The sequence below is a fragment of the Ambystoma mexicanum genome, chromosome 1p, assembly GCF_040938575.1.
Source record: "Ambystoma mexicanum isolate Mex_15411 chromosome 1p, UKY_AmexF1_1, whole genome shotgun sequence".
Taxonomy (NCBI): domain Eukaryota; kingdom Metazoa; phylum Chordata; class Amphibia; order Caudata; family Ambystomatidae; genus Ambystoma; species Ambystoma mexicanum.
The window spans coordinates 1,357,053,218-1,357,069,585 of NC_090921.1; the positions used below are offsets into that span (position 1 = coordinate 1,357,053,218).

General features: G+C 45.3%; 1 protein-coding gene across 4 annotated transcripts in view; it reads left to right on the forward strand.

Annotated features, from left to right (window-relative positions):
* The window catches only part of LOC138454413 (nuclear receptor coactivator 5-like), a 144,483-nt gene that overhangs the window by 62,789 nt on the left and 65,326 nt on the right, over window positions 1–16,368 (forward strand). For 2 of the 4 annotated variants that reach the window (XM_069607039.1, XM_069607038.1), the window contains 4 exons: window positions 2,905–3,104; window positions 10,480–10,539; window positions 11,761–12,036; window positions 12,534–12,743. In XM_069607039.1, coding sequence (XP_069463140.1) covers window positions 2,905–3,104; window positions 10,480–10,539; window positions 11,761–12,036; window positions 12,534–12,743 — 746 coding nt within the window. The remainder of the gene's footprint in view (window positions 1–2,904; window positions 3,105–10,479; window positions 10,540–11,760; window positions 12,037–12,533; window positions 12,744–16,368) is intronic. The other 2 variants (XM_069607041.1, XM_069607040.1) reach the window with 1 other exon arrangement.

The following is a 16,368-nucleotide window of genomic DNA, read 5'->3' on the forward strand; positions in this document are numbered from 1 at the left end:
ATTTCTTGGTAACTATGTGCCAAGTGGAAGAGTACTTTACAGTACCGCACATAGGGGTCCTAGCCACCCTCTAAGGATTTTTTGGTGTTGGTACAAGTGTGCCTACAGTGAACCGGTGGCAGCAGTTTGCTTAAGTATTTTTAAATGCACACAGCCCGCGGTAAAGATGCTCCAAATTAATCACTGCCCCCAGCCATTAAAGGTAAGCTTGTACCTGTAACAGTTGTTAGTTTTAGTGTGTTAGGGGATGCAAGGTGTGCTGGCTTCACCAAATATGTAAAAGGATCCAAACTTCATTTCTACCCTTGAACTGTAGTTGGCCAGATAAAGTTAAAAGGGGAGCCCAAATAGCAACCCAGCAACAATAGGCAGTATGTGCCAAAAGTTGTCAAAGGCGATAGACTTAAAAAGAATGTGTGGAAAAAGGTTCCCACTCGGAGGTATAAAGAAAAAGAATCCACCAGTAAAGCAAAAAAGTGCTGGGGTGGACACAAGTCAGGAATAGTTATTACTAGGAAAATCTTCCCTAACACAAGGTCCTTAGCTCACAGGAGCTTATGCTAGCAAGTAGCCACATTAGTTGTGCTCATTACTGCCTGCCCATCCTGTTGGTTTGAGTAAGTTATCTCTGCAGCTGGACTAACCTGAAGAATTGTGTTCTACAAAGAACCTTTTTTATTGCAACATCGGTGGAGTATTGAGGAACTTTGCCCATCGCTTTACCACAAACTATTCGTCAGTCCATCAGGTTGCCAAGATGGAAATCAATGGGCACAGTATCCTGAAATCACATCTCCTGTGACCACAAATCTGTTCATATTGAACACCCTTAATTATTCTCCTCTTCCACACCCAGGCACTAGGCTCAACATTTTCCTTTGCAAAGTGCCCAGGCGCAAGGATCTGTTCCCTCAATCATGAAAACTTGTCCTATGCAATGGGTGACTTGCCACTCAACAGTACAAACCATGTGGACTTAATGGACTTAATCGAATTTGTGGTATAAATCCAACTCTTAAGGCGGCGGTTTGCTGCAATTTTCTCAGTGAGACCTCAGTCCTACCCCTCCTCTGATATGCTCAGGAGGGGTGGGTGGTCAATTCACCCTATTGCAAGGGCTGACTAGAGGGAAATGAGTAAACACCTGCCCTTTAGTTGTTTAAATCGCTCCAAGCTGACTGTTCTAAAATGTCAACTTGGATCAAGACCTACTCGCTTGGGATTCTTTTGTCCCTTACACCATGCACATTTTCTTTTATACCAGTCTTCCACTGATGAAGTTAAGTAAGTACAGTCTGTTCTTATGCCACTAATGGCAAAGCCTTCACGGTAACCTGTTGCAGCACTTGGACAAATACTTGGGGGCGAACGCTTTCTTGCAAGTACATTTTTCAATTTGTGCCAAGCACGGCTGTTCTTTCCAACTGTGACACACATCGCAATCTTAACTTCGTAGGTTAGCAATAACCAAAGTAAAATGTACTCCATGCAGTGAAATCCAACACCACCGATTTTTCTTCAGGTGGTGATCATCATCTCTGATACAGGAAAAAGATGTTGGAGGTGGGTATACTTAAAAGCATTGAGGTGTTTTTTTTTTATTTTTTGTCAACTACCTTGCTGACTCGACTGTTTTCGGTTACTAGACTGCAAGTGTGCCTCTTAATCAGTGGGAACCCATTATCTTATAACCTTTCTTTCTGGCTGAAGAAAATCCATTTTCATTTCACAGTAACCGCTAGCTTTTAAAATTGATGTATATCGTAGAGCACTTGATTGCATTGCAAAATTCCTGATTAAATGATACAAAGTTTTTCAATGGGCATGTCGTGATCTTTTGTGATGTTTGAGCTCTAGCACAGTTACAGCTTGGAATCTTTCAGATCAGCCATCCCATTTTGATATGAATATACAATATTGTGTTTTGTCCAAATGTTATCTGTAGTTTACTTAACATATGTGCCAGTTTAAATGTACCAAAGGACCATTCAATTTTACATCCAATAGTAAAAGCCTCAGTGTGCCATAGGTTCAAGTAACGACCAGTGTGGCATTCACCCAGTGTGGCCAGTCCTCACTGCTACCTCCTAGTTGTATGAAAGCCTACTTTCAATGCGCTCTTCATTTTGCTTTAGTCAGATCAGGCTTTCTGCTGTACATTAAAAAGTAACTGCAGTTTCAGTGTTATGTTTACTACTCAGTATCTGAGCTGCATTTGTTTTGGTTATGTTTAATGGGTTCTAAGGGAAGTGTGCCAAATTAAATGCTGCCTTGATAACGGCATTTTGCTGTTATAATTGAGTGATTTATTCAATTAGCTTTGTTGGCAAATTCCACATTTGCTACCCATTCCTTTCATAATTAATCCTAACCAAATATCACTGATCACAGGATTGATGGGCTACTTGTACATTTGGGGTGGAAACAGGTTTGTGGCTCATGCCGAAATACCTCCATGGATGAGTGAAAACCAAAATTATGCAAATAGGCCTATCGAATGCATAGGCGTAAGATGGTCCTTAAAGTTTAGTAATTTTTTGCCACAAAATATCAGTCCTGTAAATAACTCGGTGGAAAACCTTTCCCACCATACATGTCCAAATATTAGTGACCATTTTAGGAGCTTCCCCTATGCCGCCCTCTCCTTCGGTCAACCTATCTAATGCTAGGATGAAACTCTGCAAGTTGTCAATTCAAAATCTCACTATTGTACGCCCACTTTACCCATAAAATCAACCTCGTTTAGGGCCTTACTATTTAAAAAAACATTGGTAATTTTCCATCCAAACAACCGTCCTTGTAACCCATAATTTGTAAGGACCCAAATACATAAAGGCGCATCATGACAACTTCATTGCTACACATTTCTTTGTTTGTAAATAACCAGCCTTTTTTTTCTTTAAGGGAATATGCAACTGTCATAGGCCACCAGTTGCAGGATCATGGCCTTGTGGTGGAAATGATATACCTTGCCTCCGAGTCGGGTCTCACACGCGCGCTCCAGGAAGTTAAAAATGATGGGTCCCCATTTTGTATTCTTGTTGAGCAGTCCAATGTAGCGCTCTCCTCTTGCACCGTAATCATGCTTCATGAGTCCATCAAAAGTAAGTTTAGCTTCATTCAGATGTCACTTAAAGTAACACCCCCATTCAAATATACAACATACATTTCTCGATACACCTAAATGCTACACAATACACTGCCACATTTGCCAATTAATATACATTGAATGTACATAGATAAACCTGAATGCTTTCATAGGATCACACAACTACATTATTTCCGTTTCACGTTTTTAAAGTTTTTTTGGTTACAAAACAAGTCTCATTAAAGTTTATTCAGTGACCCATTACTTTTTTAATGGAGAATCAAATCTCAGCTCTTATTGATAACACACTTAATCTTTCACTTTATCAAAAAACATTCACTTCACTAATGTACATATTCTGTTCTTGCATCATTTCTTGTTTGCATTTTTTCTATTTCATTAAGTTGAGAAATGTCATTCTGGTTTACTTGTTTGTCTACTTTTCTACTTCGAGAAGTTGGTGAAATGTTAGTTTTGCAAATTCTAGTTTTAGCATCCTTCCATTGGTGAAGTTGGCACAGACTGTTTTGTTGAAAGTGTAAGATTAACATCCATAGTGGTGTATGTATGTTGGGTAGATGCGTCTCAATAGTGTATATTTTAATTCTAAGTGCTGCATCTTTTCTTGAGTTGTCCCCTCAATCCTTTAACTCTGAATTTTCTTTAGACTACCCCCTGTTTAGATCTTGACACCTATGGGAAGATGCTTAACAGCCTTCACTGTTTTCAGGCAATGTTTTTCCAACTACATTTCTGGTAATTCCATCGAATTAAGGTAACTCAGTTGCCATGCGTTTTGTTTGGTAACGGAGCAAGCGCTACACTTCCTTTTTGTAATGAAGGTAGGAGTAAATCGCTGCTCTAATAAAATATGGAAGAAAGTATTTGAAGCAAGTGGTTTTGGGGCTGTTTTTAACCTCATGGTTTGTTTGGGCTCTACCAGAAATATGTGGATCAACATTTAATGGAAAGGAGTGGTTCCCCTAACATTTGTGGTGCACTGAGACAGGCAAATGGCATTTTGAGTAGCTAATAGTGGGAACAGACAATAGGTCAAAAGGCATCTACTCCACCTAAAAGCTTGCACCTGATGCCCAATGCTTTTGCTTAATTTTGTTTTTTGACTGCAATGCTGTGAAGTATCGCTAGGCCAAAAAACACTAGTGTTTGGTAGGTTAGTAATGGTAACTAACACTTAAATTGCTTTCCCGTACCCTTTCGTCCATACTGTATGGGCGTCCCTTGCTAGGGATGGGAGACTGATCCTTTTTCACCTTCCCCTCTAAATTCCCCTTTAAATTTAGAGGCATGCAGGGGGTGCAGCCCTGGGAGCATGCGCTCACCTCACTCCACCCACTGGTGCCACTCTTCAGTCCCCTTTTCCGCATCGACCGGACTGCTTTCACCAGCACTCTTCGGCCTTGTAATTCCACGCGCTCTTTCCAGATACTGTCTTTTGTCGAATCCTTAATCGGTCTTCTGGCGCATGTCGACGTCCTTTGGCTTCAGCAGGTGTCCAGCCTGTGAAGGGCTCTTCCCCCACACTCTGTGCCTTGTCCCTGACCACGGCTGGGAAGGTTGTACTGCTTGCGCGCTTGCACCGCACTATCTGAAAAGGTTAGCTCGGTGGAGGCATCTCTTCGAGAAGTCTCCTCCAGAAGACTTGAATAGCTTAGTTGAACACAAGTCCAGGCCCAAGGTAGGGACGCTTTTTCCCATCGCACCCCGCAAGGGCGACTCCTTTCCTTTGAAACGTCTGGGTGGGAGGGACCGTTCAGGTTCTCACACCAGCAAGGATACCGAGGCTCATTCAGCCGCCAGGCCGAGGGGGGGTCACTAGCTCCTTCCGGAGACGGTGCTGAGGGGCCGCAAGGTTATTTTATCAGGCTTTGACCTGAGGGGGACACCCTATTATGGGACAAATGTCCAAGAGGGTGCCAGTACGCAGCCCTAGCAGTGACTCAGCCAAGGGTACCAGGCCTCGAATTGAGGTGCAGGGTAGGCCTCATGTTCTATCTCCAAGAGTTTGGGAAGAGGCCAGCACCAGTGAGCCAGGCACCACGACCCAGGCATGTGACATGCAGCTCGACAAGATGGCCACTCGTCCGACACATCCCCCTTTCAGGGAATGGGTAGGAAGTGTCCAGGTGGGACTGGTCTTCGCCAGGTACGTGGCCTACAGCTTACCCTTCAGCACCCCAGGGCAGATATCCCCTGCAACCAGCAAGGCAGAATACTCGCAGGCAGAAGCCTGCTACTCTGTCAATACCACCAGCAACCCCACCAGCCTGTCGACGGGTTTTTGAAGAAGTTCCTTGCGCTTACTCAGATGAGCTCCATTCTTCAGGATATTATGAGATGGCATTTATAACGCACCTATGCACAAGTGTTTCGAGGTGCGAGACATGAGAGATATGTCTCCAGTCCCTCCGCCAGCACCTATAGTCATTCCTCCTATGGCTCCAGTGCCTCAGGACGCTGCACAGCCACAGCTGCCCACGCCAGGTCCTTTGATTCCAGCTCCCCTACCTCCTATAGTTCAGGCAGTTCCACACCAACCGCCACAGCACTCCGACTCCTGTCTCCACACCTCAGCCTTCAGCACTCCTCCCCTGGTACCAGACCAGCCGGACACCCTGGTGGACACCGGGGAGGAGGACCCTGACACCTTCAGCCAAGGCCTTCCATGAATAGCTTGTAGGTTTGGCTGAATACTTGGGGCTTCCACACCCTGAAGTGGCGCAACCTGAGGCGGGGGTCCTGGCCGAGGTCCTCCTTGGCCAAAAAGGATGTCTGAAACCCTTTCAGCTCAGCCCAACAGGTGCGTCGACACCAAGTACAGGCAAATGGAGAGGGGATACACCCTTGTCGGCGCAGTCTTCCACACCACCTCAGTGATTGCCGTGGCCTCTATCTACTCGAAGCCGCTGTTTTACTCAGCCATGTCGTCCTCTGCGCTGCAAGAAGATCTTGGCGGCGTATGGAAGTCTATTCCAATGTCTCCCTGCACTTTCGTCAGTCTAACCCGGATGCCATGCTCACAGGTATTAACCAGAAGCTTTGGCAGGAAATAGCTGAGTTCCTTCCGGAACTTCTGGTACATGCATGTTTAAGGTGGGGCTGGCAGAACGATGGTGGCTCAAGACATCATGGAGTCCAGTGGCACGTATCTACACCTCTGGCTGCGCCATCTGTATAGCCACAGACATGAGGACGGCCTAGCTCCGGGCTACCGAGTTCAACCCGGACATACAGGAACGCATATTGGACCTTCCATTCTAGGGAAGTGACCTCTTTCCACCGCAGACGAGGAATTGGATAAGAACAGTTCCCATACTGCGAAATCTTAATCCATCCTCGGTCTATGCCCAAGACCCGCAGTCAGGCTTTCCGAGAACAGTCCAGGCAGCCGGACTGATCTGAGTCAACACTGCTGTAAACAGCACAAGGCTGGGAATAAGGGCTTCTTTCAGTCCACCTCCGCCTCAAAGGGAAAGGCATGACACGCCCCTCCGGGTCCACGTGTCTCCAATAGGGGGGCTTGGCTAAAGGGGGGGGGGGCAGTAGTGTCCTCGGGTTGCCGCCTACCAGTTCCTCCCTCTGCCAGAGATTGGGGCGGCAACTCTGTTGGTGGAAATTCACTCGCTGGTACAGGATCAGGCAGTGGAGGGAAGTCCCAGCCTCCCAGCGAGGCATGGGCTTCTATTCCAGTGTTCACCACACAGAAGAACCAGGCTGGCCTGAGAGTTGAGTTGGACCTTTCCACCCTGAACCTTTCCATTCGGCTTCAAAAGTTTCAGATGGTTACCCCAGCCCTTATTGCGGTGACACTGCAAGGGAGACTGGGTGTGCTCCCTGTATCTGAAGGACGCATACCTGCATGTTCCGATTTGGCAGCCCCATCAATCCTTCATGAGGTTAAAGATCTGCTTTCATTTCCAATACAGGTTCTAGCCTTTGGCCTCACTTCAGCCCCCAGGGCCTTTACCAGGCTTATGAATGCAGTGGCCGTTCTTCTAAGGGCCACCATGTATATCCATACCTCAACGACTGGCTTGTCAGGGCGAGAGGCAGTACAACACACCTCCTCCACCCTCGTGAATCCACTACACAAATTGGGATTCTCCATCTCAAGAAGTCACATCTGGAGCCTATGCAGAGCCTGGCTTTCCTGGGACCCAAGAACCGAGGGTTTTTCACTTCGGAAGACAAGATTGCAGCCATCAAGAGGGCTGCAAGCCATTTTATCGGCAGAGCGGTTACCTCAGCTTGGTGGTACCAGCACCTTCTAGATACCACGGCAGTATTTATCCTGGCAGTGCCTGACGGAAGGCTCAAAATGAAGAGATTTGCAGCTGCACTTCACAGCCGCATGGAATCAGGAAGTGGATTCCCAGGCGGAACTATCGGCATTCCTCTGGTTCTCCCCCCCAGGACCTGCTCTGGTGGAACACGGACTGCAACTTGAGGATTGGCAGGCCATTCAGACAACCAGCCCCGCAGGTTACCATCACCAGACTCTTCCTTGGAGGGGGAAACCCTGGACAACCACAGCATCAAGAGTTTAGTCTCTTCAGGAACAGGAGGCCCATATCAATTGGCTGGAGCTTAAGGCCATCTGGCCGGCTCGCAAGGCCTTCTCGATCGTCGGTGGCAAAACGATCCTCATTCAGACGGACAACTTCACCAGCATGTATTACATCAACAAGCAGGGTGGCACCAGGTCCCCTCTATGCACCCTAGCAGTCCGCATGTGGGAATGGGCCCTGGTGAACGAGGGGAATCTAACCTGGAGGCAGACGGGTTCAGCAGGTTTGGTGCAGACAATTACGATTGGGCATTGAACAATTGGGTCCTACAGGGGATCTTCAACAGATTGTCACCCACAGGTGGACCGCTTAGCCACAGGGTACAACAGAGTGCTTTTAGTTGGGATCATGGCAGGGTCCCGGCTCCCTGGGAGATGCGTTACAGATAGTGGAACAGCATGAACGCATATGCGTTCCCTCCCACTCCCCTGGTACACAAGGTGATCTGCAAGATAAGGGAGTCCTGGCACCTCTGCATCATTCTGGTAGCTCCTTGGTTCTCAGCTTGGCAGACCAACCTCTGCACCCTCCACTGGGCCCAGCTCATCTACTATCACAGCAGGGGGCACTGTCATCCACCCCAAGTGGGCGCTTGCAGCGTTTGTTCCTGAACAGGTCACATTAAAGTATCGGTCTTTCGCAGGCTAACCTAGACATCGTACAGGGTGCTAGGAGCGATGCTACCTGGAGCACAAAAGTGGACTAGGTTTTGCCACTGGGCAGAGTCAAAGGAGGTCGATCCCCTCATGCTCATTGGACGATGTACTTTTCTGCTGTGCACATCTCGCGCACTCAGGAGTGCAAATGGACACGTCTCGCCCATTTGGGCCATCGGAGCCTACCTGAACTCGGAAGAGGTGTTTTCATCCTCCAACCTAGTGTTTAAAAGGTATCTGGCGGGCATCACCAGGGTCTAGCCACCTATCAAGAGGCCGCACCCTGTGTGGCACCTTAATGTAGTGTTGGCGCACAAACCTTTTCGAGCTAATGGCATCCACTGACGACATGCTGGTCACCATCAAGACCGCCCTCGTGGGGGGGGGTGGGGTGCTTATGTCTGCACGCAGGGTCAGCGAAATTCAGGCACTAGTCGCTTCAGAGCCTTGGACTACCTTTCACAGAACGCACCCCTGCGTTCTTGCCTAAAATAGTCTTCGTTCCATCTGAATGAGTAGATGGGTGTTACCTACCTTTGCGGACCCGAAGGACGATGCTTGGAGGGTTTTGCACAGTCTGGATGTCGGGCGCACCCTGAAATTCTTTCTGGACAGGACCAAGAGCTTCCTCAATTCGAAGGCTCCATCTTCAGGGGCACAGGTGGGAGCGGTCAAGGCCAGTATAGCAGGCATCTAAGGCCTAAATAGCAAGGTGGATGGTTTCGGCCATCAAGGAGGCCTATGAAGGTCAGCACAAGCCACTTTCAAACATGCATGCTCATGCTGTCGGAGCCAAGCCCACGGCAGTCTTGTTCCAGTGGTATGTTCCGTGGCAAGTCATCAGCAGGGACAAATACTACTGTGTGGATGCTGGCTCTAGGTCAGATGCGGCATTTGGACAGGCAGTACTAAGGAACTTTTCTGTATGGAGGAAAGGGGACGGGACGTAGGAGTAATAAGTTACTCACCGTAGTGACTAATGTACTGCTAGTCCATAGTACTCTTTCCTCCATGCGCCCCACCATCCTACCGTAATGAAAATGGTGTAATTGGGCAGTGGTAATATTGTCGACAGGTCAATGGGGAGTCGGGGAGCACATGCTCCTAGGGCCACGCCTCTGCGCACCCCTTAATTTAAAGGGAGTAAGTGTTTCTGGTGAAAAAGGTTGTCTCCCGTCCCTAGCGAGGGACGCCCATATACAGTATGGAGGAAAGGGGACTATGGACTAGGAGTACGTTAGTCACTACGGTGAGTAACCTCTTATTTATGCTACCCAGTTGGAGGTAGTGTTGATTGGTGGAACTGAAAGAAAGGGATATGCCATCTCTGGGGATGGATTGGTGCTTAATTGACAGATTTGACATGGTCACAGCCTTCCCAGCTACAAAAAAGCTATACAGATCATGGTTCTTAATGTCTCCAGTTAACGGGATGATGCACCCTTCAAAATGGAGCTAGTTTTCTATCGAGTAATCTGAACTGGCAGTAGTGTTGGATGCTTTGTTCCATACCCATTTAGAGAAGGGTCCCTTTCATAAGCTACGTATCAAAAAGGAAGGAAGCTAAATGTGAATTTCGTTCTATGCAGACAAGCTAAAATAGGTTTGAAGTCTTCAAACAAAATGTTTAGCTACACTTCAGTTATACACCCTGATCCACTGGCTTTCCTTCCGCTACTTCCCCCAGTGGTGCTGAGCTTCAGGAGATCCCATCTTGCTACATTTTATGATGCCTTCATGCAGCCCTGCAGTGTAGAATTGCAATGTTTGCACCCAGGTTGTTTCTGCTCTTGTGCAACTCCACCGGCTAGAACAGTAGACCATACAGCTTGGATGGTGCTTGCTCTCAATGTAAATCCACTCTCTTCCCGGGCAACCCTTGTTTTGCAGCATGTCTGGTGCAGTCTGCTGCTGGCTGTATCCACACTTTGTTTGGAACAGAGTTGATATCTGTGGTATAAACTGATGAGACCACTGTGTTTAAAATCTCACAGGCTAAGTGTTCACAAACCCCATTTGTTTGGATGATTAAAGGCCATAATTATGTCCCGAATAAGAGAAATGTTCTCCAAGTGACTGGCCATGTGTCTAATGTTGTAGTGGTCTTATTCTTATCTGTAATACTTGTCCTGTTTCACCCACATAGTAACTCCCAAATGGCCTTCTCGTGCAAATGATGAGATAAACGGCATTGGAAGAGAAGCAGGTAAAAACAGTACAACATGGATTTTATAGTGTTTATTTTGTTTAGTATATAGATTGTGCGTACAAGTTCCCAGATTAGGGTGGATCCCACCTTTTTTTTGTTATGGTGGAACGTATTCCTTTTAGAATTGATACGCATTGGTCTGCTCTCTCGGCCTGCAATTTCAGCAACCTTGAAAGCATAATGGATTGCAATGAATTTGTATTGACTATTCGTTTTGAGTTTCCTGATGCATACTAGTTTATAGCTTATGAGTACAACACTTTGAAACGTCTCATTTTAGTGGGTGAGATGGCCAGACTTTATTTGTAGACTGGTGGGGCAGAAGTGAAATTGTAGGGTAGTCTGGGAGAAGGTACAGCAAAAGTTTGACCGTTATTACTTTGCATGGAGGAATTTCTTGAAGGGTAGGGTTGCATTGATGGCAAGGTGGTATATCGTTTTGACTCTGAAGCACTCGTGAAGGTATGCAGTGCACCAGTACAGGTGCTGCTGAAGTGATCTTAGAAGGAATATGCAGAAATGGTGAAGTGTTAGCAGCCGCATCTCTTATGACAATATTTAGAAGTAATTGTGTTTGTATTTTCTTATTTCACAGTACCCGCTTATCGGGTAGGGGGATATATAGATGTTGCAGCCAGGGCTCAGTTTGCACTAGCCAATGATTGGCTTTTGGTGAGTGAGAAATGGTGTGCTTTGCATGTAAAATTGACTGAGTCACTTAGCTTGCAAATTGAAAATGTTACCTGTCTCATAAAATAATAGTATCTTAATTTAGATTTGAGCTTGCCACAGCCCCTGTAAATCATTCTTTTTTTGGGATTATAACTGCTAAAGATTTTATTTTTTTATTATTGCTTTTGTCCCTTGCATGATCAATCGGTGCACCATTTCTGCTTGGTGCTTTTGTAATGCCCCAAGAACAGTGAACAGTAACCACATTGAGTGTCCTTTAGTGATCGAAGGAAAATAAATGTGAAGGTCAACTTTTCCTTTCTTATAGTAGAAATATAAATTGGAGGTTTTGAGAGCCCAGCTTAATGGAAATGATGCAGCACTTTTTGTCTTGATAACATTTCCCTTTGAATTGAATTGTGCAAATGTGGGAAGTTTTCCTCTTCCAGGTTTATTGGTACGAATTTGACTTTGAATTATGTGAATATACAGTACTTTAAAGTATAGCAAATGATTGATAAAGTTGGTTGTTTCTCTCCTCTGTAGTACATCGCAATATGCCCATGGCGGATGCCTTGACACTGGTTGCAAATTCGTTCGGAAAAATATTCACAGAACGGGAACGGAAGGAGCGTAAAGAGATTGCACACAAGGCGGCAGATCTGGCAGATGACTACCTAGAACGAGAGCTCTATGAGACTTACACTGTGCCATTGGGCATTAGACATCTTCTCTTTCTTTTAAGTGAGGGCAAATATGTATATCGAGAGGAGTTGAATTCAATAAGTGACTACTTGAAGACGAGGAAAAATGAGCTTGAAGGTACTTTCCATGACTACCTTCTCTCGTACACTACATATGTAAGCAAAAAAGATGCCTATCTGCAACACTGCCTGCCTTAAGTGCATGTTTACCCAAGTCAATGTGCAAGATAGTCTATTATTCACACTCAACCACCATGTGCTCAAACTGGGCATTTGTAACCCATAATTACCCATCGTACTTAATTGCAAGCCTGTTATTGTTTTAAATGGATTTACAAAGGTGCTTGCTAGATTTTCTTTCTTCGAGAAGAATTTATTGCACGGAAGGCAGAATATTTCGAAATGCAAACTGTTTAACACTTACACAACGGAGCTACGGTAATAATTAAACACAATAGATTTTGAGTTGCATCATTCGCTTGTTGGTAGCGTATCTCTCCTGTATTAACTGGAACCTAAAAGCGGCAGGGTAGTGAGCCATGTTTCCATTGATCTTGCTGTTTGATTTGCTTACTCTAAATATGCCTGACCCTATTCTTTGTTCTTTCATCCCAGGCTTTGAGCAACCAGTTCCTTCGACAGAAGTTGATAACACATTGTATCCATCAAATGCAATGGCAGGCTCCAGTTCTGCCACTCACACCTTGAGTAAACCGCCGCCTCTTCTACCAACACCTGGCGCGACCCCTCTCTTAGGCCATGCACCCCTTTCTCAGGCTAAACCTGCGTTGCTGGGTGATAGGCCAGCAAATCTTCCAGTACCAGGTTAGCACAGTTTACGGTTTCCCATTCACAAGTAATGCTTTGACATTTTGGCACTGACCTTTCATGTGGGAACTGACTACATTTCAATTGTTTTTAAATTTTATTTTGTACGGTTTTTAAATGCCACTTCTGCTTTTTTAGTCTCTGCCATTTTGGTAAAATCAAGGTTCGTATTCACTTAACAGTATTCGTCCTGTTGGTAAAGGAGGTATTTGATGCTTTTACTTGCAGTTTGAGATTTTAACTAATTTGGTGCAATACAATATTTAAACCAATTAATATTCCAAATCCCTTCTAAAATAGTGCCTTTTTGTATATTTGTGAAATCCTTTTCTGCCACATTTTTCATATTTAAGTGTTGGCAAATTTTAAAAGTATCACTAATACGTTTTTCAACCGATTCATTTTTGGATTTCTTTTTTTCGTATACACCATGACAGTTTATAAACAAATATCACCACCTTAATAATACATTGCATACAAATCACATCTATTTGGCAATGGATTTATTTCCAACTGGCCTTGATCTCCTTGCACACCCCACCTCAAAATGAATTCATGTTCTATTTGAAATAATATAAAAATGCGCAAACACCATTCCAAAATACTATTGCTACCAAAGAGGACGTTGTTTGGCAGACTTGTTTTACAATCTTATGTGTTCCATAGTTTTAGAGAATTCTGAACTTAAAACTAAAATTGAAATGCAATACAGTATATAAATGAATAAAATCCGACCTGGCAAGCGGATCATAAGGTTGTCACTTAAACATGGAGTCTTGTCCTGCTGACTCGGGCAGATTTAAGCATTTATAAGAACCAGAGTTGTAGCAGGGTTTTCAGAAGGTAAACAATGTAATTTTCAATTTTTTTAATGAAATGTTACTATTAAACGGTAATAGTTGCAAGCTGCAAAGGTTATTAGTGCCATAATTGGTACACTGATTATTGAAGGTGCTCTTATTCCCATCTCACTGGACTTAAAAAAAAAAATGCTGCTTACTCACTGGCTCCTCCACGTGGTTTGTTACATCTTAATGACATCTTCATGTATACATTCAAAGGACCTCTATTTAATGTTGCTTCTTAGTGGATATAATGGCCCTTAAAAAAACTGATGGATTGTGCCTACTGGTTAGGGACCAATAGCAAAGCTTTTTAGCGTTCTGTTTTGATGCCCACCCTCTTCATCCTGCAGATGTGATCAACCCGTTTGCTCCAATGGTGAAAACACAGCCTCCATTGGATCTTTTTGGTGGAGGCATCCCATTTGTGGGGCTGCGGTGCAGTAGCTGGTTCGACAGTGTAGAAGCTGCTAGTTATCTTGGATAGATATGTAGAGGCATTAATGGGCATAGGGCTGGGAAGGGTGGCATGATTTACAAGCAGACCTTTTTCCTAAGTCTTTGCTTGATGTAATATGAGAACAATAACTGCGTTTTTAAGCGTTCAAATGTGTTCACTTTGTAAATGGACATTGAGTACTTTGTCAAGTGTGTTCTGGGATTCTGAAATCACTAAGTCATTCTAGTAAATTCCTTTTGAGTGCTGACAAATGTGCAAGTTCAGTTATGTACACCATCACATTACGCATAAACCTAGAAAGACCTTCACACTACAATGACCTTTCTGCAATGTATGATTAATGAAATGTGCAAAGCTTAATGTGCACGCTTTTGCCCATTACATGTTTTCTTACATAGATAAATACTGGTCCATTAGGACAACTCCATCACAGTAGTATGCTGGGTTGGGGGATTTGTCTTGCACAGCAGGAAATCCATTTCTGGACGAGGGGACCATTTTTGAGTTATGGTTTTGGTAGAACTGGCCAGATTGCACTTCTGGGAAATGGTAGTAACATTCACTCCTAGTTCGTACTGTTTTGCACCCTTAAGATGAAATATTTTGCTGCTATTGACCTCAAGCACTGTTGAAACCAAATAATCGATGTAGTTGGATTATTTACATGCTTGGTGAACGATCCCAGAGTGTGGCAGTGTGGCACTTAACCTCCCTACTTGAAGGCACGTGCAGCAGCCACCTGCTTCATTTTTCTTAGTTCATCGAAGTGCAATCTGCACTTCCTCTGCCCTCTCCCCTGTGCCCGCATCCCTGTTGGGGATTGGCCACACAGCCACCACGTGACCCGAAAGCCATCATATCCTCCAGCCCCCCTAGGAAGCCTTTCCAGCGCAACCAGCTGAGGGCTCTTTCCTTGGCACCTATCATGCTAGGTTTCGTCCTTAGTCTGCAGCTACAGTCAAGTGGGAGACTACATCATTTCTGTACTTTTAAGTTTTGAATCGTGCTGTTTTGTTCCACCCTGCTGCATTTTGTCCCCAGTGGGATTTTTTTTGTTGTGTTTGCATTTTATTTGTTTGGCGCTTATACAATACGAATATACTGTTTCAAAGCACCCGCAGGGAGGGAAATAAATTTAAGCTGAGGGGGCATCCTACTATGCCTTGTGAGTACTCCGTACATGCAAGTGCAGAAAGAAAGATGGAAGAGAGGGAGTCGAGCCCATGTGTGAGCATTGGACCAAGTGCTAGAAATGTAGTGCTGCCTGGGCTGCTGGAGTTGTAAGTGCGAGTCTTCAGAGCGGAGGGTGTGCAGATGCAAAATGCTGTGTAAAGGCAGGAGCTGGGAAGAATTGGTGTGGGAGGTCAAGGGCCTGAAGATGCATAAGGGCCAATAACACTGATTCAGCAACTGGGGGATAAGAAGGGAAGCATGAGGAAGAGAGGAAAGTCTTGAGGAGCTTCCAGAATTTGAGAAGATACTGTTAAAAGAAAGAAGGCTATTCCAAAGGAGGAAGCCTGCAGAGGACAGTGAGCGTCCCCCCTCCAGCCCCCCTCCACTCCCTCTTTTTAGCAAAACTCTTTACATAGAGTTGGTGCCAGAGGAGCGAAGTGGTGTGGTGCCTGGGCCCAGACAGCCTTGTGAATGATGCTAGGGGATATGAATTTAATCCGTGCAGCAACTGGAAGCCAGTGAAGACTTTTGTGCAGGAGAGATGCGTCCCTGGGCTGAAGGCCAAGAGTAAGTTAGGCTGCCCTATTCTAGATGAGCTGGAGGGGTCGCAGAGTAGAAGCAATATTCAGGAGGATGCTGTTACAGTAGTCTAGAAGGAACCAGGGCTCGAGTCACATTGAGCCTCTGACGGAAAGTGAGAAGGTAGAATTCCTTTGAGAAGGAAGAGCTGATAGTTTGACCTCTTGGCAAATTCCTGAGTGTGGTTCCACTGCACTTTGCTCCCACAGGGATATGCTCTGCGAGACCATGTAACAATGAGAGTCTTGATTCATAACTGCTTGACTTCACCAACCCAAACACATCACCACTTCCAATAGAATGCAGCTGAGCCCCACAAAATAAATGGCTCCTTCTGTACACATTGATTTCCTTGACTCTCCTGCTAGTCTGTCACAGCACCCATCCTCTCTGGTTTCCATTGGCTGTTAACGGGGACCTGGCCACCCCATACCTACCTTTTTGTGCTGGCTACAAATGCACTCATTTTAGAATCCTACCTTCACATCTCACGTCTTGGACCACAGTCCTCAAAGGGGGGTGGGAGGGGCGGTGGAGGAATCGTCTCCACAGCACTTCGAGGCCATAT